The sequence below is a fragment of the Xenia sp. Carnegie-2017 genome, unplaced genomic scaffold (genome assembly GCF_021976095.1).
Source record: "Xenia sp. Carnegie-2017 unplaced genomic scaffold, XeniaSp_v1 HiC_scaffold_24, whole genome shotgun sequence".
Lineage (NCBI taxonomy): Eukaryota > Metazoa > Cnidaria > Anthozoa > Malacalcyonacea > Xeniidae > Xenia > Xenia sp. Carnegie-2017.
The window spans coordinates 1,218,262-1,245,359 of record NW_025813487.1 but is presented as its reverse complement, the minus strand read 5'-3'; the positions used below and the strand labels follow the sequence as shown (position 1 = coordinate 1,245,359).

The window sequence follows — 27,098 nt, the reverse complement described above, 5'->3', positions numbered from 1 at the left end:
CATTGAGGGTGGCTATATTTACCCCACCCCTACTTTGTGTAACACATTGAGGGTGGCTATATTTACCCCACACCCTACTTTGTATGACACATTGAGGGTGGCTTTTTTTTATCCCACCCCCAACTTTGTGTTTGGCTACACCACCCCTACTTTGTGTGACACATTGAGGGTGGCTATATTTACACCACCCCTACTTTGTGTAACACATTGAGGGTGGCTATATTTACTCCACCCCCTACTTTGTATGACACATTGAGGGTGGCTTTTTTTATCCCACCCCCAACTTTGTATGACACATTGAGGGTGGCTATATTTACACCACCCCCTACTTTGTGTGACACATTGAGGGTGGCTATATTTACCCCACCACCTACTTTTTATGACACATTGAGGTTGGCTATATTTACCCCACCCCCAACTTTGTATGACACATTGAGGGTGGCTATATTTACCCCACCCTACTTTGTATGACACATTGAGGGTGGCTATATTTACCCCACCCCCTACTTTTTATGGCTAATGTATGATGTTGGGATTTTGTTTGAGATGTTTTTGTAATGGGAAGTATGCCTTTTTATATTTTCAACCTATGTTTTCAGACACAAATTGTCTAGAGGCAATAGTCTCTGCTATATTTTGAGACATGTGGTGTAAAGCTACCTCAGGAAGACAGGGATACCACTTTGTTAACTCTAACTTGGGACACATGTAAATATTTTTCTGTTTAAATCACAATTATTAATTTAGGGAAAAAAGGTGGGAAGTAGTCCAGCCATGAAATGCGTCGGTTTTCAAAGATGTGTGGATTACATGCTGAACTGTAGAGTCGATATTTCTACCATGGTGACAGACCGCCACAAATCAATACAGAAGTTTATGCGTGAGAATCTGAATCAAATAACACATTATTTTGACCTATTGCACATTAAGAAAAGTTAGTACAGTTATTGTATAAAAGATGTAGGTTGTGTTCTTTTTTGAAAGCGTAAAATAAAATTTGTTACTTCATTTTAGAAATTGAAAAAGTATTGACAAAGCTGAGCAAGGAAAAAGGAAATGAAGCCCTTTCACAGTGGATTCGTCCTTTTGAGAATCACTTTGTATGGAGTGCAACATCAACTTTCTCGGGGGAGGGTACATTAATTTGGTCAAAATTTGTGTCTTTCCTGAACCATGTTATAGACAAACATGATGAACTGGATGAAAGATTTACTCAATCTGTAGAGGTTCTGATCCAAAATGTCACGAAGATCAAGAAAAATTAAGAGAAAAAAAGGTAGGTAAAAATATTCTATAGTTATTACGCAGGAAATTTTCATACAGCTGTATCAATTTTTTCTTCGGACGGTTCTAAACAAAAATTCACTTGCCTTTCATTTATTACGAAAGAAACCAGTCTATATATCTCTTTATTACTTACTAATTAAAGTTTTATTTCGTCAGGTTCATTCTCAAGTTTGTGAGCATGCGCTCATCAGCTGCCTACGTAAACAGTGTAACATTCAGTTACCTCGCTCTCTTCTTGATGAAGTGTTTTTCCCAATCTTACTGACCAAAGTCAAGGAGGAGACACTATACGTGTATTGAAACATGAAATTGGAAACGTTCTTAAAAGGGCAAAGGAAGAAGATTCGGAAGCATGGCATTTAGCAAGAGCGGCTATCATTATAAGAGGAGACATATTTTAAACAAAGAACTCATTCAACGGAAAATTCTCCGAGGATTGTCAAAAGGATTCTGTTCCAGCATCATTAAAAGTTGTTATAGATATGATACTTAAAGGAGCCATTGTAAACAAACAACCGGCAGAAAAAGATCCAAATCAAGCTTGCTTAACCATCTCTCAACATATTGTCTTCAATTGCACTTCACGCGAGCGTGAAGCGTCAAGACCTCATCACACTAGAGAAAAGGAATGTCCGGTACCAATGTACACGTCCCTCAAAATTTATGGAACTACGAGAGACAAATCACTTATCGACGCTTTTTTCAAGTTGGGATTGTGCATCTCGTACGATTGGCTTTTATCTGTTTCTTCCGACATTGCTAATAAAGTAATAGCAAGGTACGAGAGTGATGACGTTGTTTGTCTGTCAAAGTTACGGAAAGGATTGTTTACAACTGCAGCAGTTGACAACATAGATCATAATCACAGCTCCACAAGTGCACAAGACTCTTTCCACTACTGAAAACGTCATCAAACACGACATGCGCTGAAAGCGTTGTAAATGTAAAATATGGGCTGGTCCTATATCAAACTTTTGTCATTTGAGGCATGGTAAGACTATAACAAAGTTTTTCCCTTGTATCATTCAAGTGAAGAATTTTGTCATTAACAGCTGTACTATATCAGGTTTCATGACAACAATGCTATTGTCATTCTTCAGGTCAGTTAGAACGTTAATTTCGTCTTTTGAAAATAAAAAACTAGGACGGCTGTAGCTGCAAAGACCAGATAGTGCGATGTCTTTCATTTGAGTTTTTACGGATTTATAGTGAAAACCAGAGTGTTCATAGATGCTTTCATTATGAGTTGCGGCGAAGAATTTTTCGAAGGGGGCAAGACAATTACCGTGGTTTAACTTAGTAGGTGGAATGGCAAAATTTAAACAATTAGAAAGGATTTCTTTTTCTTTGTTGGTGATAAACCTGTTCGACAATTGAACACCACTTTGTCGGGGTTGATTTGAATGTTTTTGTCGTTCTTAGCGCAAAGGTGAAAAAGCTTTCGATCTTGTATGTGTTGGTGTTGGTTTAATTTCTTCGAGTTCTCACGATCTGAAACATTCTTGAAATGTATTAAGTACAGCGTAGATACGGATGAAGCCAGATGAGAATGGGTCGTTGTCACTTGTGCAGATAGCACGCGTATACTAGAGTGTTTGTCGTTCATTTCTTCGAGAAGCAGTTTGCTTTGACATTGACGATAAGCGCTAGAACTACGCAGACGGCGATTTGCAACCTTGAACCACAAGAAACGTGGTATTGTTTATGACTATGTTTAAAATTATTTGTTGAGCTCTAATATTTATAATTAGAATCCGCTTCCCGCCTGGCTTTTCATTGGCAACAATATTGATAAATCGATATGACAATAAAACGCGTAAAGAATTCAGAAAGTATCAAAAGCTAAATTGAGCTTAAAATTCCTTGTAAAAAGCGTAAATGGCGGATCTGACGTAAGGACATAAAAATTCTGGGACACATCGCACCCCTGATTTGCCCATCTGTTCTCTTTCTATTCTGAGTTTTAACGTAAGTCAGGTCCGTTTAATTTTGTAGAAATGAAATGTAAGTACTGTGTATTTACTGGCGAAGTAAGAAATTTATGGCAGAAATCAAAAGGTTTGGTTATAACCTTTGTAATGTGAATGGTTTTACTATTCGCCACTAAAAGGTTTAACCTATAGAGGCAAATTTGTTCGGAAAGGATGGTCCCTGATATCTGTACTGTATTGGTTAAATATGGAGGTTACACCATAAATGGAATGATATAAAGTTTTTAAAAGAACATTGTACAACATCATACGTATGTGTGATAATTTACATTGGACTATGAAGACTGACTACCTTCTATAATGACTTTCTTCTATGAAGATGAAAACAGGCAAATGCAAAAGAGAATGAAAAAACATGATCCAGGTTTTATAGAACTTAAATGAGTTCATAAGTGTTAAATTTTGTTTGCATTAATATGAGGTTATTATGAAGGATCACGGTGGTCTATTTTTACAATTTGAATACAAACAAAAGAAATCATCTTTAAACTAGGATTTTGTGATTAAATCTTTCAATCTGTAGTTGTCAATATAACGCGACCACGTCTTGACTGTGTTCAATGCGTTTAAATAAAATATCGTTAGAATCTTACGATTTCTTTTGCGTTTTAATGTCGTTATGCAAAGTAACGATGCATGATGTTGTAGAGTAGGTTAGGATTCATTAGACCTTAATGAATTTAAAAACTAGACTTTGATTTTGACCAAATCTTCATTGAATCTTGCAGTCATATCTTGATAAGTTAAGGTTCTGAGACTGGTTTAAAGGCGTTCTGATTGACGTCACCAATATCTTCTAGCCCAAAATTATAATATTAACGTTATTTAATGTGCGGAATAATTTAATTAATAAACAATTGACGCAATATCGCTGAAAAATGGTCAATTGTTACCAGCATTCACTTATATTAATGAAGGGAGAGCTTAGTTCTTTTGTTTGGCAACAATACGTTTTGTTTTTAAAAATTAGATTTTATAGATATCCGATAATTTGTTCAAGTACAAACAATGAATTCTAACCCTATAGAGACCGTTGTTGCTCACAGGCAACAATCACCAAACGAGATGTGTAAGAACTTTTGAAAAGGCACGGCTCCCAGAGGGTTAAACAATCATGCGGAACAACTACATATAATGACATGCTTAACACTATATATAAAGACATCATCCACTTCAAGCGACGTATAAGCCACGAGGCGTCATGGAAAGTAAATGTTTTTCATATGAGGTGGAACACGACTTTACAAATAGATGACAATTACAAAGATTTGTGATTAGGCCAAGCAAAATAAAGTTGTTGCCTTCAACTCTCTTCGAAGACTAGTTACCGAAACACGTCTCAATTGATTACAGATGTACTTAAACGTGTTGATAAAAAATCAAGACCGCCAATATCTGAATGCTCTTCAACAAGGAAATACCACACATATTTAAACATTTGAAAGCCACGATGTACAGATATATAGTAACAGTATCACATCCTAAGTATTGATAGCAGCAGCAAAAAGAAATTTGAAAGAGGAAAACCGTTATGACATATGATACACACGAAGTTACCTGTTTCAAAATCAAGTATGAAATTAGATCCTACGGCTGGAAACTACAAATGTAAGTGACTAAACTGACGATAAATGATATTTTGTATTTGCATTTATCTCTATTGCCCTTGTGAAACTCTAAATGCATAGAAATGCAGTCTTCATAGATTAAGGTGTAGACTTGCAATGAACGAGAGCCGTAATTGTTTTTTGCTCATTTTTCTACTATATTTTTATTAGTAGAACCTCGGGGAAAACAGAACGCCCTTAAATTCTCTCCTAAACCTAACTTAGCAACATATGATTGAAGATTCAATGAATATTTGGACAAGATTAAAGTCCAGTTTATAAATTCATTATCGTCTCATGAATCTTAACCTACAACATATTGCTTCTTTGCTTTGCATAACGACATTAAAACGCCAAAAAAATTGTAGATTCTATTGAATTTTTTGTTCAAATACGTAGAAGGATTACTTATTGTCCTACTGAAAAGTGAAAAGCTCCTAAGGAGCCAATCACAAAAAAAAATTTTAGTGATGACGTAAATTAAGCAAATGTTAACAACAAGAACTTAGTCACTTAAACGTTGTAGAAAGAAAGGTGAATTTTGTCTTTTTATTGACGGATTACTGAAGTTTGAGTTGCATGGAATAATCAACTAGTCTTAAGTGTAGGACTCGTAATATGAAAGCTTTCAATTTAAAATGCTTTGATAACGATGTAAAGCCTTTGATCGTTTGAAACTTGTTACATCTTTCAAACTTAACCAACTAAAGCTATTTGTGCAATGTGAATGTTCTACCATTTGGATAGTCAAACAGAAAACATATAACAATTTGCTCATTCTCAATACATCTGATTAAGAATTTAAAAACGCAAAGTAACGTCATATGAAGAGTTCTTCATCACGAAATGTCGTACATGTGTTTCATATTTTCTTATATTGTAGATCCCACATGGATGGAGTTGTGAAAGTCCCTTTACCACCTGTGTCATTCACTTCAATTACTCTTACTAGTTTGTCATTACTCAGGTGTCATGGTGATTCATGGCCAAGAATGTTCATTTGTAGTTTGGATTTTTTGTGGATGTCAGTTGTTTGTTCATATAATGATGATGGGCCCCATTGTTATATGAGCCCACCTAAAGGTGGTCAGCTGACATTCATAGAAGATCAAATCTACACTTAAGCATTCTTTGAGTGGTGATATAACTGGGGTATTGAAGTGATTCCTTTTCCTCCGCTTGAAGTTACTATATGAGTGCATTGTAAACAGTAATCTATCGAAATGGCGATTCATAATACCAGTAGCCCATTTATTGGTTACGTCGATTATTTTGTGTATGGAATGGTATAAACGTATTGAATGGACATTGCATAACGGCATTTGTACGTGGGAACCTTAACATTGAAATGATTGGACTATAATCGACGAAGATGGAAAACAAGCGAGAGGAAAAACATGATCTATGTCTTGTGGTTTGTAAGTTGAGTAGATAAGTATTAAAATTAACTTATAGCTATGAGTAACTGCATGGGATAATTAAAAAATGATCCTGATGGTCTATTTTTATAATTTGAACTATAATCATAAAAATCACCTATATTAGCTATAAAAAATTTCAATAAAAGATGTCAATTGCTGTGAGAAAATAGTTGGCTTTCACTCGCTACTTTTTACTAATTTTATCAAACGTTTAGAAACAAAATTGCAATGCTGCAAGTAGGGTTCATTGAATTTTTTAAAAAAAAAATGTTACAATAAAATTTGTACGATATACACGTAAAAACTGCGCTGTGACAAAAGTGGAAGAGACTTACTAAGACGCCTGGATCAGACGGACCAGGACAATGCTTGAAAATCAGGTATTAAAGTTTTGTTCTTTTCAAAATATATAATTTCTGACTTTATTCATTCATTATGCTGACATTTATAATGTGTTTTTTTTTGTAGAGTAGCTATGTCTGTAGGGGTAATAACTAGACATTGAATGAACCATTAAGTTAGACAGAAGCACGAAGAAACAAGCTTCCTTATTGAAAGATTCCCACTTGCGACTTTCGTTATGCATACTATTAATCAGTATAACGCATTTTTAAATTCAACCGTTAAAAATTTCCGTAAAACTAAATTTTCACAATTGTCAAATTTTCGGACAAAACACACGAGTGAAAGCCAGCTATTAATGAAGGTCTTAAGGAAGCAACATAGAAATTTTGATCGAATGAAATCTAGTAGACATCAAAAATAATTTGTATGCAAGTCACGACGTCACTTTGGTCATTTCATTTTTCATTGTTATTGGTAGGTGAATGATCAGGTCGAACGTACTGAATGAATTTTTCATATGATTTATGTATGAGCTGCTATTAGTTTTTATTTTTCGTCTATTCATTTAAATTTTTGTTAACACTCTGCTCTCTTCATTTTTTGTTCTCTACTAAAGTTTTCGTTTCTTTTGTTCAAACACAAAATATTAGCGGTGTCAATAAATAGGGTAGTCAGCCGACTTTTTTGTCGCCGTTTTTTTTGTCGACGTTTTTTGTCGCTTTGTGAATTTAAGATACGAACGACGAAGCTACGATCTGACTACGCTTCATGTTAAAGTAGATCATCGGGATCATTGAAAACAACAAAAATATGAAACATCTTAAAACAACAAAAATTTTACTAAATTTTTCTAAACTATGATCTTTTTATTTATTGGAGGGTTTTTTACCGGATCCACCGGTTTTCCCTCCCATTTCGTTTTGTTTTGGAAAAAAAAACAGTGTCCACATTTGGGGCCAAGCAAAGTCATTTGTCATAACATTATTTATTGTAGCTGTCATGAATATTCACGTTTTTTTTCTCGGCCTTTGGGTGTATCTCCCAAAACACTGCGTTAAATGAATATAATGGCTTACATTTTGAAAAAAATATGTACGCAAGTTTTCTGCTTATTCAGATCTTCTAAAACAAATTTTTTTAATATTCGGCATCAACCGACTTAGCGAGAAAATAAAGATGATTTGGAATACCTGATACAGTATGGAAGTGTGATTTTGGGTATTTAGTGTGATTTGCAATTTAGTATTTACACCAAAATTAGTTTTCAGTAAATATTTTAATTATGTATTTCCAAACTAGTGTGAAATAATATATTTATTGCGCAGCTATGACGATGTTAGCAAGTCACGTGACATGTATTATTAGCCAGAGCCTTTGACCAGTGGCTGTGAGTAGTGTGACAATCCTCAGGTTTTCATGACGATCTCAAAATGTTTATCAACTGGATAGGAGATTTATTCTTTAAATAATAGTTGTCCAACTTTTTTGCATTCGGCCCCTGGTGAATTGTGAAATTGCTTGCTTAAAGATCATATTCAATTCAGTATTGATCAAATGAAGCTCAGTTGATATTCATGTGAATGTTGGTTTGAGATCAATCAATGTTTTTATGTGAGATGTCACGATTCCATCGTGAGATAACATGTATTATTAGCGTTCAGTGCATGTAAAGTTCGACGTTTGGAAACAAGCCTTAGATTAATATTATTTCGCCTAAAAAATAAAAAGTATAAGCGTATAGATGTTTAAAACTTAATGTGAAATTATTTTTCAAGCAATTTTACGTTCAATTTTAAACATTTTTGGGAAAACGTTTAGTCATGCATTGTTGCATGACCTGCATGACCGCTGGCGTTGCCACTGGCTATATTTTCATAAAGTCGGTGTCACCACTGTAGAAAGTAGTATTAAGTTACTGTTAGACTTATTTTATTGGTGGTTTATTTTGATATAATAAGCACATGGTTGGCACTTAGCACATTTGGACTTGGGATTAGGTTGTCTGACGGACAACTTGTAATCACGTTATCAATAAATAACTATACAAAAAGCAAGAGGCATTCACGCTTTAAAACCACATTTCGGTCCTCTTCTGCTTTTTAACGTGCTCTGAAAATGACTTCTGAAATTGAGGAAGATGAGACAAACGGACTTGTCAATGTAAAATCGCAACAATCAGCTGAGGTGAGCATTGTCCTTTCATCATTTTTCAAATTGCTCAGAATGAACTCTAAGATGATTCTAAAGAAATACTAAATATCTTCATTTATGAAAAATGGAGTGCCATATTTAGACGAAAACGACCATCACCATCTCTGAATGCCAATGCTCCACCGGAGAAGAAGGTGAAAAAGGATCAATGTGATCAACACATATGTTTGCTTTATTCACAATAGTTGACAAGAGGATCCAAGTCGAACAAACAAAGGCATTGGGCAAGAAAACATAGTGAAGAGAAAGGCTCAAACATTGTGAAGGCTCAAACATTGTTAAAACAAAAAAAGATTCAACAAAGGGAAGAGCAGATTGCAAATGAAGAGACTGTTAATACAGTCAATACAGATCTGTCATCGTCATGCACGTCCACGATCACGTCCATTTTTTCTGCTCATGAGGTATATGCGAATGAGGATGACAGCACTCAGACCAGTACTTCTTATACTGGAAATACGAATGTTATATTTCCAAATGTATTGGTAACTAAGGATAGCAACACAGCAGGAAAAATACAATCCACGGTAGCAGATTTTTTTGACGAACAAGGATCGCAAGAGATTGATGACGTATCAGACAATCCTATAGACCCTTTGCACATGACGTCACATCTGATGTTCAGCTTCTTCTGGGGGTCAAGTAAGGTGCCGCCATTTATAAATAAGTATTAGGAAGTAAAACTTTCGGTCATCATGGTTCACTTTTGCGCTGTTTTTGCATGCTCGAATCGATCTAATAGAGAAAAGAATAGACGGTTTTTTCGCCTACCTGCTGTCAAAAGTAATGTGAATGTGAACAAGAAGCAACTTCAACTGAATGGCTTCGACGAATTCGCAGGGAAGATCTTACGCCAGAAGAGTTTGCAAATGCTCGTGTGTGTAGCGACCACTTCATATCAGGTTAAAAACACTTGTCTTTATCAGTACCAAGATACTAGTGTTCAGCTAAATGGTTAGCTAAATAAGTGATGTGTTATTTTTGATAATTATCTTTGTATTATCTGCATATATTTTGTATTATATTTTTGTATGGCATTTTGTATTCCATGCAAGGAAGCAGTCAGCAAATGGGATTTTGCCTTAAGTTTCGATCATCCTTTCTTGTAAATGTCATAAAGTAGAATGAATTAATTCCTACAGGCAAACCAGCAGACCTACAAAAGAAAGATGACCCAGACTGGGCACCAAGTCAAAATCTTGGCCACAACAATGTGAAAAAGATAAACACAGAACGATCGTCTCGCTACCAAGGGACAATTGAAAAGACGAGAAGATCTGAAACTGCTAATGCCCTTATAGCAATGTCAAGCGAGCAGCCCAATGAGGTTGTTGATAAAATGGACACCTCTCAACCAAAGGCAAATGAAATGTCAACACAGACTGATTAAACTGTCAATGAGCTGAGGTTACTTGAAGATGAGGTGGATTTTCTAAGGAAGGAAAATTCTGATTTAAAGAAAAAATTATTGCAAAAGGAAATAAATGAGGATGCATTTAAAGACGATGATGAAAAGGTACTCTTCTATACAGGTTTACCTACCTGGAAGCTTCTTTTGTGCCTTCACAACTTTGTGTCTGGCTTCTTGTCACAATCATCCAGGTGTAGGCTTAGCCCTTTCCAGAGACTCATTCTTACATTAATGAGATGAGACTCAACCTTTCTGGTAAAGACTTAGCCTATATGTTTGGTGGAATTCATGAGGCAACTGTTTCCAGAATTTTTATTCAAATGATGGATATTCTACATAGCAGGCTTTGTCCACTTATCCATTGGCCTGATCGAGAAGCCTTATTACAAACAATGCCCATGGATTTTCGCAAGAACTGCCCAGCATGTGCTGTGATAATTGATTGTTTTGAGATTTTCATCGACCATGCATCTAATCCTTTAGCCAGGGCACAGACATACTCATCATACAAACACCATAAAACTGTCAAGTATTTGATAGGAATTACTCCCAAATGTAGTTTAAGCTTCATATCTGATGGATGGGGTGGTCGTGTCAGTAACAAACACTTAACAGAAGAATGTGGTCTTCTAGAAAAGCTTACCCCAGGGGATGTAATTCTAGCTGACAGAGGGTTTAACATACAAGAATCTATTGGATTATATTGTGCTTGTGTAAAGATACCAGCTTTTACAAAAGGAAAAAAGCAATTAAGCGGGATTGAGGTGGAACAAGCTAGGAAGATTGCTAATGTAAGAATCGATGTGGAACGTGTAATTGGCAATATTCGAAAAAAATATGGAATCCTTTCTGCAACTCAACCAATAGACTTTGTTGTTTCAAAAGGAGGAAAGACCACACTTGACAAAATAGTAACAGCTGTGCTTTGAATAACAGTAGTCCCATTTGAATGAATGTTTATTATTTAGTGGATCTAGCGTAGGTCAGAATACGTTGATATAAATATATTTCCGATTTAAAATACTTTACAACTAACATTATTGATGATGTTCTGGTTCTTAAATATTTTTTTGAAATTTCTAACCAGCAACATTGCTGTTAAATTATTTTGAATTTAAAATTAGCTACTATAATGTATTCTGACCTACCCTGGATCTGCTAATGTATGTAGCTTTATACATTGAGTCGTATTCTTTTTTCCTGATGTGTGCGAGAGTAAAATTTCCCAAGCAGCTTGGGAAAGATCCTTTTGATAATAATTTCTCTACTCGAGATACATTTTCTTTCCAAAACTTCTCATCTGGCAAAATTCTTTCTATGTAGAGCATTTTCTCACTCCACACAACAAAATCACAATAGCTGCGTGCACTGCAAAACAATTGAGCTTGGACCTGAAATAAAATGACATTATAACATTACTGTTTAGTACATGTATGCAATATATATTTGTGTGTTGACTCAGCTGACACTGATTACATGGGAGCAGCTTTCCCCTAAACCAGCCATACAATCACAGTGACCAAATAAAATCTTCCCTTCCTTCTCACAGATAACCCATGGAGTCAGTTGCTTCTCTGACATTTTTGCGAGTGATTTACCTAGATAGCAACAAATGATTGATAAGAAATATGGAGGGTGTTTGAACAAATCATTGCTAATTTTTAAATGTAATGAATTTAGCGTTTCACATTTATCTATTAGAAAAAGAAGCAGATATCGCTTATGAAAAGCGAAGATAATTAATGAACACACATACCTTCGCAATCATCAGCCGATTATCGCCAAATTCTTTTACCAAAACTTCTCGAACCCAGCCATTCGCGAAGTTCTGGTAGCACAAAAGACTTGTAGTTCATAAGCTCGTCCTGTGTGTATGAGCTTACCGAAAACAATAAATACATGCCCTCGTTTATGTAAGAAATATTCGGCCATAATTCCATACAATCTTCCCAGTCGTTTTTTGGTATCTTGTATGGGTCAACAGAATGTATCGATGAAATTTTTGCCTCATATCTCTCCTTACATTCTTTTGACCTTATACTAGCGTAGTAACCGGGCAGGAAACCTTTATGAGTTGGTTTTTTTGGAGGCATTTTACTCAATTGGACCTTTCACACAGTATTGCTTATAGAATAAATCATTGGCTTGCCATAATCATAGAATAGAGAATACATTGAATAGAGAATACAATGCCATTGACCCCCAGAACATAACTTCCGGCGCTGACGTCGCAAAAATGTGACGTTAGTGCAATGGGTCTATTGCTAGAATTTAGGATGGTATCAACCAAATTCTAGTCAGATTACAGGCATTAAACATGGATGGTGATGTTAGAAGAAGATCAAGCCAAAATCCCATAACAACCGAGATAGAAGCTGTTAGCGATGCTGGTGTGAAGGCTGCCAGCAATTTGGTGGAATTGTCCAATTGCGAACAAATACAAGTCGATATTCTGACAGATGAATGTCGCGTAACCTGTGTTCCTTGCCACGAATATATCAAAGGAAATCCTCTTTTAAAAATGCAAGCGATTGCTTATTGTAGAATACAAAGTGTATAGATGTAATCTGATTAACACATATCCTTAACTTTTAGGAATGGTCAAAACAAATCCTGGGGCCTTGGTCTGATCTATGATGTTGCACGGACTGAAAAGTACTTACAAGGATCCAACCAAGAATGGTACAGTTTTAAGAACAGAATCCTCGAACATGTCAACTGTAGTTCAACGCGAAATGCTGGTCAATTCCATATGAAGGCCTTACAGTATGATTTGAGTCAGAAACAACGAAAGGAAAGAAACATTGACACTAACGTTAAGCTGGTGTCTGCAGGAATAGAAATATGTAAGATTAAGACTGCGGCTTTATCGTACGAGTCATTGGTAGCATTCCTTTCCTTTTGTGGAGTAGACGTTGGGACTATCGGACATGGAAGGTTTGATTTTAAGGGGTTTTTTTTGTATCGCAGGTATTTTGTCATTAATCTCAGCTGTCTATCTTCCAACATTATGGAAAGCAGTTTCCACATATAATAAAGGCTGCATATATCCACGTCATAAAGCGAACGGCATCGTATCTACAAAAACCTTTGGTAAATACTGGCTTGCCCCCCCCCCCCCACACTTTTCAGTTGCAATAGACAAATCTACTCCTCACAGAAGACACGAATCAGGCCATAATGATCTTTTTACCGGTGAATGGTAAACGCACTGCGATGCCAATTGATGTTCCACTAGTGTACGAGTACAGAGATGCAGATTCCAATGACGAAGACACTATTAGAGGAGGTTATGGAGAAGATCTTGCCGTACAAGTAATTGAAACTTTAAAACGATCATTGCAGGTAACTAGCTCGGATTTAAGGTTGTTGCGAGGTAGGATACTATTATGAGAGCTGACTGAGTCGATGTGTGAGTAGTTTGCTAAACACATTCTCCATTTGCTTACTTTCATTTTCTAATTGCTTCTAGGTGTTCATGCTGATGGACAGTACTAAGCGAGTACATTTCAAACGAAACTATACGAGCTTTTGGGGATGCATCGAAAACCAGATCCATACTTTCTTCTTCCTTGGGATGCATCCCACTGGCTAGACCTAGCGATCGTTGAGCTACGTGAAACTCTTTGTCTTCCAATTTTATCAAGCTTATCATCAAACGCTCTAATCACTTGCACACATTATTTGGAAGTGGCCGAGGACATGCTGAGTACAAGACGTATTCCAAAAGTCAAGGAGTAAAAGCGCTTGAAACTGTGACATATGCAACCACACGATTTTCCAGTTCTGCTTTCGATCAATGGAAGAAAATTTGCAATAGTTATCCCGCTTTGGTTACGGCATACAGTGCAAATCGAGAAGATAACAAGGATGATTGTGAGGAGGCAAAATACCAACTCAGAGGTCAAGATTTTGCCATAGATCTATGTGGAATAATTGATGTGTTTCAGCCAGTTGTTTCGTTAATGATCAAATGTCAGAGCTTAAAGGTGCCTCCCTGGGAAATTGTTGCTTGGTTTTCGATAGTCATTGATATCTTGGAGGATATCAGGACAGAATTAAAGCGACTTATGGACGGAGATGTTGTAAAACCAGCTGAAAAGTTGTTGCCAAGACTTGAAAAACATTGGCAAGAATTAACAAAAGAAGAAGTTGAAGAATGTTCGTTTCAAGGAATACAAGTTTACGAAGGATGGCTCGTAGTCAATGAGAGTGAGCAACTCGTCGAAGGACCGTCTACAGACAAGACTGGGAAAAAACATAAGAGAAAGACTATTACTTGGGAGGCACGATCACCAATTGATTGCCTAGACGGTCTTTATCAACTCACAGAAGGTAATCCAATGTGTCTGGCATCTCGCTACATAAACATTAAGATCGACAACATCACTAAGTTAGAAGCTGTGTTTGACATTGTGGGACTAACAAAGCTTCTTTGTCATTTTTTTCACGCGAATGCGCGGATCAAAGTCAGCAGGGCTGGAAGACATCTTTGGGATCTTGGCGAGAAAAGAGAGTTTGCCAATTTTTTCAAGTATATTTTGGGAGTATTTATCTTGGCCTTGCTATGTGTAATATCTTTATCACATGACACTCTTACCTAATCTTTCTACATCTTCATGTTTTAGGTATGTTTGCCAATTGCCTCATGTCATACAGCTACTAGATGACCAACCATTACTGAAACTGTTACCACATAACAGTGATAGTGTCTTGGAGCAATTTAAAGAAATTGTGATGAGAATGGTCTCGGAAGGTCTTGGTAATTGTCTTTCGTATATGTTCATCGATGAAAAGGACAAACCAGTGACAGAATTTGAAAAGGAGCAGCTAATTTCCCTTAAATGCATTGAGGATCCTTCGCTAGATTTGTGGTTTACTCTGAAATTTTCTTCGGGAAAGGCAGTGAAAGCAAGGATCAGCGAAGAATTTGTGTACACCAGCATGTACACAAATGAAGTTATAATAAAGTTAATTGGCCAAGAAATGTGCATTGCCCTTGACGTAGCTCTTTCCAAAGTGGTTGTGAGGCTATAGTAGAAGGATTTTATAGTCTTATGGGTACTCACAAGAAAACTGGAAGCCAATCTAATGAGGTTTTGGTTCATAGATCTATAGTAGATTGGTGCGTTCCCCATCCCGTTTCATGTCCTCGTACCATGAGAGCCATTGCAGAAATTTATACAAACTGTGATGAAGACTGTAAGCTACCAAAGAATCGGCTACCATATTTTAAAGAAGACAGAGCTTCAAATTTTGAAGTGAGCAAAGTTGTGGATAGAGTGAGGCATGAGCCTCCTCGATGTCCACATGTTTTGCATGAAAATGATTTTGGTGAAATATGACGGAGTTGAACTCACTCAATGATTTATAGTTTTAAATGCGATATTTATCTTTTAGTTTTTACTTTATCTGTACACTGTAAATGTACACTGTAATTCTAATTGCTTGTTGCCATTGTAAACTATTCAACAAACACGCAAGAGCTTTAACAAAGTTAACTACTGCGTTATTTCAGGAATACTCAGCACCGCATGCATCAGTAAATTACCCCCCACGCCCACAAATATGTCGGAATTTCGCGACATATTTGTGGGCGTGGCAAATTTGTTTTTCATTTTTGTTTAACGACATCAAAACTGAATGTTCTAAAGCTATTCATCCGACATCACTATTTACTTAAAGAAACTTAAACAGAGAAAAAAAACTTAAACTGTGTTTGCATTAAATTTGTTTTTCATTTGTTTTTCATTTTTGTTTAACGACATCAAAACTCTATGTTCTAAAGCTATTCATCCAACATCACTATTTACTTAATAAAAACGTAAACAGAGAAAAAAAACTTAAACTGTGTTTGCATTAAATTTGTTTTTCATTTGTTTTTCATTTTTGTTTAACGACATCAAAACTCTATGTTCTAAAGCTATTCATCCGACATCACTATTTACTTAATAAAAACTTAAACTATGTTTGCATTAGCCTGTACAAACGTGCGTATCTGAGCTACATCAATTATATCAATCAAAGATAATTTGCAAATGAATCATGAATACATGTTAGAGAAAAGTTTTAAACTTTTTTCTTGAATTTATCTCTTTCGCATTACTATTATTTACAAAAGAACTAAAAGATGTTTTTTGTGTTTGTACTGGCTTATGCAAACCTTGAGACTTTTGGGAGAACTTTCTAGCTGGTGCAAACCGTCAACTTTCGGTGTAAAGCTTGCACTGACATTGTCTCCAGTTCTACCAAATGTCTCTTCCGTTTGCTTAACCTTGTACAACAATTAAGCATCTTTTATTTCCAAATCCCATCCTATATTCAATCTTTACAATTCTCTCGTTCGAATTATCCTTGTGGGTGTACAAAAGGTGAGGTGTGACCTTTCCCTTACTAATTATCAATATACCAACAATTAAATTTTTGATTTTATCTTCCTGTCATCCATTAATATCCATTCATATTAGCCATTAATATCCATTCGTGTCTTTTATTGCAGACGCACAGACGGTCGTTGATATATATTTAAATTACGACTGTAAATTGGCTTTGTCGAATATCTTTCAAAGATTGATCAATGATTTGTCTAAAGTTTCCCAAGGACGTCAAGCTATTTAATTAGGACCGACACCAGTAAGTTGATGAATATGTTTCATAATGTTTACTTCTCTACATTCTCTTGTTCATATCTATGCCACTCGAAAAGGACTGGAACGTAGTCTATTATTTTGAAAAGGACTGGGACATAGTCTATCAACATGAAAAAACTGGAGCATAGTCTGTCAACATGAAAAGAACTAGAACATGTCTCCAATATTTTGTGCTGACAATCTTGATTATAATACATCTTTTAATCACGTTTTTATATGAATAGTATCAATGTCGTCTTATTTTTATATGATTTTTTCCATGTTCAAGAACGCAGTATTCGTATCAAATGTCTGGAATGTCTCGTTTCTATTCTAAAATGTATGGTAGAATGGAGCAGGGATCTTTACTTTAAACCTGATTCTCAGGTGGACGATAATTTTGGTGAGTTATAAAATCTTTTTGAAACTGAAGAAACTCGCATGTAGCGAATATAAACTTAATATTGTTATACATTTCGATAAGTTATCGCTTTATGATCCATTTACCCCTCTTTTGATATCGGCTGCACTGAGGATTTTTGTCTCCATCAAGATTCCATCTTTCTATACTCTGTATTCCCTATTTATCGATGGTACTCCATTATTTTCTTATATACACGTTAATGTTCTTAATCGTAACTAGTTGTTCGACAATTGTAGTTAACCTCTCAGGATCAAAGTTATCCCTTAGTTATCTTTTTTACCCTTGGTGGTCTCGCGGTGGATCAAGGCAATATCTTAATGTTTATAGTTACATATTATTGACCCATGCTACCCTCAATGTTCTAGTTTGTCTCTCAATAATTTATACTATCTTCTTGATGATCTAGGCTATCTGCTAATGATCTATTGTAACCTCTTAATGATCCATGCGATCCCTTATTGACCTCCAAATCATCATAGTTATTCCTCAATACTTCTGTTTAATCTCTTCCATATAAATTTCCTGACAGATCTGGTTGATGGTGCACCAACAATTTCTCGAAAAAGAAGCACCGAGGAGAATGAAAACGGGAAGGGGGACCCGGTGATTTACAATCTCAAAAAACGGGGGTAGTCAGTCGTCTCTTGATAGTACAAAAGCCATCGATAATGCTGAAGAATTTGAGAGTCTTAAACAGAAGAAGGAGACGAAAGAGAAGGGGATTCAATTGTATGTTTGGTCAACAATTTTGCTTATCTTCTGTACTTTTATTCAATTTTACGAGTTACTTTAAGATTTAACAACAATCCATCAACAGGTGTTCTTCAGTCTGAAGGTCTCGTTGGTGAGACAGCAACGGAAGTCGCTCAGTTTTTACACACCGATGATACACTAGACAAGGTGATGATCATTTTAGTCCATCTATATACCTTGCAATCGTTTAGTTTATAATGTACTAGACAAGGTGATGATCATTTTAGACCATCTATATCCCTTGGAATCCTTATGTTTCATTTCACATGATGTTGTCTTCTTTCACTAAAGTTTTCACTTTGTCACATTTGCACGCTATCTTTGAGGAATTTGTAGAAACATTACATGTTGCTTTGGATTTTGACCCAGTGTTGCGTTTTATGGTTTTAGACTATGATTGGTGAGCTGATTGGTGATCCAGGAGAGTAAGTATGTTTTTTCACATCTCCCTCGCGTGACAATCACGTGAAAATCACGTTAAAACGTTTGATTCTCATCTTAAGTATTTGTTTCGACATAAATTGAGTCAAGAAAAGTTGATTATGTTAATTTTCCATGAAGCCCATGGATGGTTTGCTCATGATACATGAAATAGTAAATCAGAAAATTTAATCGTAGAATCAAGAATGTTTAAAATATGTTTAAGGTTGCATTAAACTCTATGTAAAAGGACAAAAGCTGTTTGAAACTAAGCATTATCTTCATATCTCTTCGTTGTTTTTGTCCATAAAAAACAAAACAATTTTTAAATGTTCAAAATTTCTCTATCCAGTGGATAATATTGACAGAATTCAGTAAGATTAGCTACTGTTCAAAATAAGCAAACAGTAGACTTAGGTCTATTATTCGTCATGTCCTCAACTGTTCTTCATATCCTTAACTGTTCTTCATATCCTTAACTATTCCTTGTGTCTTCCTATACTTCTTAGATACGAACGGGAGATAATGTACGCCTATATAGATCAGTTGGATTTCTTTGGTACCAATCTTGTGCAAGCTCTGCGATTGTTCTTACATAACTTCCGGCTTCCCGGTGAAGCGCAAAAGATCGATCAACTCATGGAGAAGTTTGCGAGTAGGTTCTGTGAAACGAACCTAAAGTAAGGACATGATTTGTGTCTTTTTATCTGTTGTTTTACATCTCGCATTGCATGCTGGTTAGTGAAACTTACGAAATGACTTTTGTCTATGAACCATGTGTTAATTTTTTTCTTCATTTAACATCAACAATAATTTAAGACAGGTTTTTGACAAATTTTTTTTATGTATTTTCTCATCGAACTTTTATTATTCGAGTTTGAGGGCTGCAATCTGCTGTTAGATAGATGTAAAGTGAGTTGTTTGAACTGGGAGTATTGTTACATGTTTGTAGATGTAGATCTTCCAGGTTTGTAGAGTCCTGTGAAGGACTGTTGTTGTTGATGTTGACTAACGTTTCTACAACCTTACTCATGTACAAACATTTCTAGATATAGCTAGGTTAGACTGAATATGATAAACTTTTATTTTATATTTATCATTTATATTTTAATGACGATGTGTTTGCTAGTGCAGACGCTGCCTACGTTCTGGCTTATTCTATCATCATGTTGACTACTGATCTACATAGTTCACATGTTACACAGACTTACTTCATTTTCAATGGTTTTCTATAAAAGTGACTTTATGTCTAAGATCACGTGACTCCATTGTGCTCACGCGAGATTTTCAAGGCGTTGATATGGAGCTTTCATTGGAATCACGTGAAAAATTAGCTTTTAGATGCGACATCGTAATCACGTGAAATTTTTTTCTGGTTAAACGGAAGATAAGGAAAGAGCAGTACATTCAAATGAATCGTGGTATAAATGACAGTAAAGATCTTCCATCTGAATATCTTGAAGCAATTTATGATGATATTGCACAGAATGCTACATGTATGTATTGGAACATTAATGCGAGAATCAAGGCTTAACTGAAAAAATTGTACAGATGCTAGGTAAAGGTCTTGACTGCGAAGTGTAGAGTCCTAGCTCTGAGATGAAGGTGAAGGTCTTGAGATAGAGGTACATAGTACGCCTAACTTACGATTTGAACCTATCAAAGAACACGAACCAGGTAACTATGTGTTAGAAATCACTTGAGATTAATAATTTGTTGTCACAGCCTTCTGCCATTTACGTGTTTAATTTACATTGGTTTATTGGAAAGGCGTAGCAAAACGTATAGTTGATATATGCGTTTGAAAAACTCAATCTGAAGTGAACAGCGACGTCATGTAACATCTCCTGAAACTGCTTATGTTCTAAAAATTTACATTTTTTGCAATGTTTCAAACAATAATGTTGTTAATTGTTACTAATAGATCTAATTATGTTACTAATTAGTAATTATTACTACTTCTCCTGTTAACACTAACGTAAGAAACTCATTTTTGTTTTATTTTGCATTCGTTGCTTATTTTATATTAGAAGACCTCTAATAAGATAAATTAGCCCTTTGTTTGGCATATTCAAATGTTCAATTTTTACCGACAAATGAAAAAATCGTCTGAGCGTGAATACGGAAGTGTTCAACCAACACCCGAGTGACATTTCTAAATTTTTTCGTGTATGTACTTTAACGTCGTAAAATCATCTCATTATTTTAGTTGTGCAGACGGAGAGGATGATGTTCAATTCATTGATCATTAAGTGTGTCGTTCAATTGGAACTTATCCTAATGATCGACAATGTCCTCTTTTTCCCAAGCACCAGCAAGCGAGAAGATGAAGATACTATGGCTGAATTACAGGTCAGTTGTAATTACGGTTATTGTAGGTAATACTGAGATGAATTGCTTTGTCGTAATGTTGTTATACCAGAGTTTCCCTTGGTAGCATAACAAACTTCTTTGCTGAAGCACAGAATATGTAATATACAGAAAGGTCACTTGTGTCGGAACCTTTGATGTTTTTGTCCTCAAGCATATTGTGCCCCGCATATCGACTGCCATTATTCCAGCAAGATATTTAGGGCTTTTCACTTGTTTCCAAGCACTAAAATGAACCGACGTCATTTCTTATATTGAAATATTTTAAATTTCATTACGAAGAAATGACGTCATGTAATTGTAGTGGTTGGAAACAAATGAAAAACCCTAAATATATCTTGCTGGAATAATGGCGGCCATGAGGACGCAGTGCACACTTGAGTGGCTCTTCTGTATAATTATTATTCTGTGGTTGTAGGGGTGGGTTGGTCACAAAGTCATATATGCATATCTTAATCTGTAGAGAACAATTGATTTCACTGGAAGTTAATACAGCAAAACATGAATATGTGAACCTCCCTATTTATCGAGTTCACAACTGGTTCCTTCTTCTTTAGACACGTAAAAATTTCAATAACTATCCTCAAGAGACTTTATAGAATAAACGATTTCCTTGGGTTGAATTCCTTAAAGCTTCTTATGTGTTGTATGCAGGCTTGTAAGATCCTCTTTCGCCTGATTGGTCAAACTGATTCACAAAATCGCCGGCATTGGTGTAAAAATAGCCAAATTGCAAATTTTACGAATTTTACTATCCTTCGCGAAATACCAAAAGAAATCATAGAACTGAACTATGTGATCACTGGAGTGCGATCGTGATGATTACACTATTATATACACAATGAAAGTCGGACTATTTAGTTAAAAATATCCATTTGAATACCATGTGTAGCTACAACCGTGTTTTTCCAGAGAGTGATTGTCAACCATAATCCAATCAAATGCGCTCTTTGAGAGTTTTGCATCTTGGTTTTTGACGTTTATTTCCCCAGAGCTGAACTTTCATACAATTTCATGTCTTGACATTGTTATAAGTAGCAACGATACACTGTAGTCAGAGTTGTTTACTTTCAATAATCGTACATGTCTCATTATGATTGGTGACTTAGTTTTTCATTATTTCAGGGTCTCAACACTCCTCGACGAACCGCTAAACGAAAACACGACGGAATGTTTCCACATCTTACCTCTAACCAGCTGTTTTTGTTTTGTGAAGTGCTGGAGAACTCGTATAAGTTTGCTAAAAGCTTCAATTGTAACAACGAGCTGAGGACGGCGCTTTGGAAAGCTGGTAAACGCTTTATTAATATATTGTAGCATTTGACACGAGCGAAACATTTTTGTACAGTTTCTATTTGAATTGAAAATTAATACAGGAGTAAAAATATCACATTCAAAACGTTCAAGCAAAAAGGCAAATTTGTGGCTGTCCTTCCTATTAGGGCATTCACTCCAAAAACTGTGCATGTCCGTATACGTAGACACCTACATGAAGCGTGACCAAGTTTCTTTACCAGATTTGGTCGTATGAGCTTAAACTGTCCTCCCCCCCTTTTCTGAAGGTTGCATCTACATAAAACAGGTGGGAAATTCTAAGGTCATTAGACCAAGTCTTGTGAAAGTAAAAAACATTTGCTTTTATGGTTATACTGCACGCATGGTTTTTTTCTGATAAATAAAGATTGCGGACACACAAGTAAACTTTTCCCTTGCTTCATTCATTATACACTTCTCTGTATAATGTCTTTGATCATTTGAAGGTTTTAAAGGACAGTCGAAGCCTAATTTATTGAAACAAGAGACGTCCAGTTTGGCCTGCCTGTTGAGAATTCTCTTTCGCATGTACGATGACGTTGCGAGAAAGGAATCATGGGAAGGCGTCGAGGAAAAGGTGTTGAGGTACACCTGGGGATTAGCAAGATCAACAAACCATGTGCATCCCCACTTTTAGAAACTATTAAACTTTTCCTCGAAGGCTTGATTTGATTTCTTTCTTTTTCTTTCTTTTTAGGATCTGCGATGAAGCTTTGAGGCAGCTTATTGAATTACAGTCAGTTGGTCAAAGGGATGCTTGGACGAGTTTACTATTGCTTATGTTTACCAGAATTCTTCGTTTGAACGATGAAAGAGTGAGTAGTGATTTTTTATATTCTTAAATGATGGAAATCATGTGCCGTGTCGCACTCCCTCGTCTTGTGAAGTACGAGCATGCGCTTTTCGGAAGTCAAAGACTGATTTCCATCAACACCCGAACCATAGCGTGTAAACGTGCTAGGTTGTAGATAGTTTGATATAGAGCTTTTTCTTGAGATTGAAGTCTTGATGGTAGATAGTTTGAGATAAAGCTTTTGTTGAGATTGAGCTTATGATGGTAGACATTTTGAGATAGAGCTTTTTGTTGAGATTGGACTCTTGATGGTAGATGGTTTGAGATAGAGCTTTTTGTTCATACACGAAAATTAATACACGAGTAAAAACATCACATTCAAAACGTTCAAGCAAAAAGGCAAATTTTCAACTGTCCTTCCAATTAAGGCACCCACTTCAAAAGCTGTGTATGTCCGTATACGTAGACACCCACATGCAGCGTGACCAATTTCTTTGATTAAATTGGTCCCTGGAATAAATGCGAAATTGATGGACTGCATGGTAATGCATGGTTATAAATAAAGCGTACATAAACTTTGATTCATTTGATCAGGTTTTAAAGGACAGTCGAAGCCCAATTTATTGAATTAAGAGACGTCCAGTTTGGTCAGCCTGTTGAGAATTCTCTTTCGCATGTACGATGACGTTGCGAGAAAGGAATCATGGGAAGGCGCCGAGGAAAAAGTGTTGAGGTACGCCTGGGGATTAGCAAGATCAACAAACCATGTGCACCCCCACTTTTGGAAAGCATTTAAACTTTTCCTCGAGGGCTTGATTTGATTTCTTTCTTTTTCTTTCTTTTTAGGATTTGCGATGAAGCTTTGAGGCAGTTTATTGAATTACAGTCAGTTGGTCACAGGGATGCTTGGACGAGTTTACTATTGCTTATGTTTACCAGAATTCTTCGTTTGAACGATGAAAGAGTGAGTAGTGATTTTTATATGGGTGAATGATGGAAATGATGTGCCGTGTCACACTCCCCCCGTCTTGTAAAGTACGAGCATGTGCTTTTTGAAACTCAAAGACTGATTCCCATCGACCGCCGTACCATAGCGTGTGAACATGCCTTCTTCATAAAAGTTATGGTTGTAGATAGTTTGAGACAAAGCTTTTTGTTGAGATTGAACTCTTGATGGTAGATAGTTTGTATGGAGGGTGATCTTCCCCAAAATTAATAGCTATTTTTTCAATTACTAATGCGCATTTTGTCCTTTGCAATGTGCATTTTGTCTTGATCATATTCCATTCTGGAATTTCATAATCGGATTTTGTCCTGAACAATTTTTGTTAAAACTCATTTTGTTGTTGAACATTTCATTATGATGACGTAACATTATTCGTGCTCGCAAAACATCAAATTTTACTCAATCACATTATAATTTATTTATAATTATTTACCGTCAAAAATTGTTAATATCAATAAACTATACTGTTGCAGTATTTTATGCAATAACTACAACGATCTTTGTCCTTTGAAGCAAATTTAGTATTCTGTACAAAAGAAACGATTTTTTTGATAAGGGGGATGATAATGGAGCGAAAAATCGAGAGGCAGCAGCTTTACTTTGCCGAGCCGCAAATTTACTGAATCCAGACTCTTCTGGATCAGCATGTCTTAGATCTTCATCGACTGCTCAAGATTGTAATCTTGACGATCGTGGAGCTGCTCAACTTGTCCAATCGTCAACACTAGACAGCACATTGCAAGAACAACATCAAGCTTCGTCATCTCAAGCTTCCACATCGAGATCATCTTGTTCGATAAGAGAGCAGGAGTTTAGGCGGTTGTTTGCACCGTATAATCGAGCTAACAATTGAAAGATGTTTTCTCATCCACCAGCAAAACGTGGTCGATCTAATTCGTGGGGACAACAAGGTCGGTGTTACAAACCACAAGAGACTTGGACTCACGATTTTTTTCGCCTGGCAAACTATGAGCAAGATTGTGTGCCTACTGGAATGGAAAAAATTAAATTACAAAAAGCTGGTCTTGGACTTAGACGTATTTCTTTCCTTAAAGATTAAAGTGCAGCCAAAGTGAAGGCAAAATTAGAAGAGATCTATCCCCGGCTGGTATTAGGCGGTGGTTTTGAGATATTAAAGAGTGGTTTATCACCCAAAGATTTGTATCTTATTACCCCTTCACCAAATATTGGATATTCTGTCCACTTTCTTCGTGGTAGTTCTGGCCTAGGGCAGGTAATTGCATATATTAGACCAGTTCAAGCTGATCTAGATTCCTCATCCTTGGAAACGGATGATCACGCTCCTGAAGGAGATGCTCCAGAAAACAAGGTTCTGTATTCATAGCTTTGAGTAACTCAAGGAATAAATTACAATACGGGAAATGTTGTATGTATACATACATTCTTTTTGCTAGGATATATCTATTGGACCAACAGTGAAATGCTTAAATTACTCAGTGCAGATTCCAATGAATTAATCAGGAATCATATAAAAACTTGAGGGCAGTTCAATGAAGAAGATGGATTAATATCATGATGAACATCGACATTTAAAAGTTCTTTTGCGTTATAGATTAACTGCAGAACAGCCTCTTCAAGCTCGAATACTTCAGCAAATCGCAACGTAGTATGGAAAAGATAATCAATACGAAAAACGCAAAAGTCCCGATCTGAACTTCCTTCGAGGTCAGCAATACAACCCAAAATAGATTTGCAAAGGAGTCTTACAAAGTATAACCTGTCTGCCATGTTTTAGGGTTGTAGACCATTGAGTTCTATAAAACCTGGAGGGGAAATGTCAAAGTGCTGAATAAAATCATTTCGACGCATTGAAAAGAGTCGAAACCTCAAGCGTAAAAATTACAACTTATTGTTAAGTGCCGCAAGTAATGCCTGTTCTCGAATTAGGCCAAATTTGTTGTTCGATTTTGAATGTTATGCGTATTGTTATTAAATTAGAATATTGTAAAAGTGCTGAAGAACATTCGTCTGATGATAAGTATTAAATCTTTTCCATTTGCCAAAATCATTTAATGCTTGGCTGAATCTCGGCTACCCGGGATCATGTAAACAGCCCCTAAATTTTCTCGTATTGTAACTGAACACCTGTATATGTATACAAACTATGTACATATATGTACAATTAACTGGCAACTTGTAAATATTTCTGATGATGGTTTTTTAATAAAACAGAAATATTGCAGCGTAATTGTTTGTTTTATAACTTTGTGGTTACATTATGAGTTACACTAGGTTACACTATTTAAGGTTACAAGATGTCCTTTTTGTTACAAGATGGTTCCAATTAGTTTTATATGTCTCTTTCGACCATTTTATCATATATATACTTGTCCAAACTCTTAGGCTCTATATTCAAGTCATTTATGTCTTAAGAGTTGGAGCAGCTAGGACCAACATATTTAGTGTTTGTATTCGATAAAAATGGCCCAGGTTTTAGCCACACTAACTTTTTCGTCCTCTCTTAGCTTATGGACAGACCTTTTGTGTTCACTATTCAATAAAAACACGATTCAATTAGCAAAATTTTCATTTTGTCGCAACTTATTAAAGTGCCATAGTCACGTTTGTTACTGTGGAGGTTTCAAATTGACGTACGTTTCTAAGGAGGAAACAAATGTTTCCGTTCGGTGTACTTTGCAAGATTTGCAGATGTTCAATTAAGAAATAAAAGATGTTTATTGTGGAAATATTAAAACCGAGGAGACCTTAGGAGTACTCGAAAGCAGATCAGGCAAAAACATCTTTATATTTCTTTTATAAAATAACAATAATGTAATAAAGATAAATTCAAAGCAAAGTTTTTTATATTTCCTCTAACATGTATTCATGATTGATTAGAAAATTCTCTTTGATTGATTTAATTGATGAGGCTCAGCTATCGACCAATCAACGCAGGCGTTTTATTGTTTTTATTTTATGAAATGCAAATTAAAGTTTTCAGTTGTCATTCGGGGAAGAGAAGAATACGAACTTTATTTATTTCTTCCACTATTATATTAAAGTGAAATGATTAAGTGTGTTTCGAGGACAACACACTGAAAACTAAGATGGAAACCATTTTGACGTAATTTATTATTATAGAATATAAGATTGCT

At 35.8% G+C, this 27,098-nt stretch overlaps 4 protein-coding genes and 2 long non-coding RNA genes across 6 annotated transcripts; all 6 read left to right on the top strand.

Annotated features, from left to right (window-relative positions):
- Positions 1-9,514: 9,514 nt before the first annotated feature.
- Positions 9,515-10,350, top strand: LOC124451430. Its single transcript, XM_047002045.1, is given in 3 exon segments — positions 9,515-9,654; positions 9,657-9,764; positions 10,005-10,350. Coding segments are annotated over 3 exon segments (453 nt in total). The 5' UTR covers positions 9,515-9,557; the 3' UTR covers positions 10,253-10,350.
- Positions 10,351-10,509: 159 nt separating this feature from the next.
- LOC124451186 lies at positions 10,510-11,202 on the top strand. The gene has a single exon (XM_047001812.1). The coding sequence runs from the start codon at positions 10,510-10,512 to the stop codon at positions 11,200-11,202; it is 693 nt and encodes a 230-aa protein (XP_046857768.1).
- Positions 11,203-17,059: 5,857 nt separating this feature from the next.
- LOC124450967 lies at positions 17,060-17,885 on the top strand. The gene is made up of 2 exons (XR_006950279.1): positions 17,060-17,305; positions 17,856-17,885. It is a non-coding gene; the product is annotated as an uncharacterized LOC124450967 (long non-coding RNA).
- Positions 17,886-17,994: 109 nt separating this feature from the next.
- LOC124451185 (cytohesin-1-like) lies at positions 17,995-19,183 on the top strand. Its single transcript, XM_047001811.1, has 4 exons — positions 17,995-18,055; positions 18,144-18,226; positions 18,470-18,504; positions 19,009-19,183. Exons 1-4 carry the CDS (start codon positions 17,995-17,997, stop codon positions 19,181-19,183), a joined length of 354 nt encoding a protein of 117 aa, XP_046857767.1.
- Positions 19,184-19,910: 727 nt separating this feature from the next.
- LOC124451184 (brefeldin A-inhibited guanine nucleotide-exchange protein 1-like) lies at positions 19,911-23,031 on the top strand. Its single transcript, XM_047001810.1, has 5 exons — positions 19,911-19,995; positions 20,709-20,851; positions 21,995-22,160; positions 22,630-22,768; positions 22,881-23,031. Exons 1-5 carry the CDS (start codon positions 19,911-19,913, stop codon positions 23,023-23,025), a joined length of 678 nt encoding a protein of 225 aa, XP_046857766.1. The 3' UTR covers positions 23,026-23,031.
- Positions 23,032-23,698: 667 nt separating this feature from the next.
- On the top strand, positions 23,699-25,557 carry LOC124450970. Its single transcript, XR_006950284.1, has 4 exons — positions 23,699-23,709; positions 23,823-23,940; positions 24,858-25,312; positions 25,446-25,557. It is a non-coding gene; the product is annotated as an uncharacterized LOC124450970 (long non-coding RNA).
- The last annotated feature ends 1,541 nt before the right edge of the window (positions 25,558-27,098 follow it).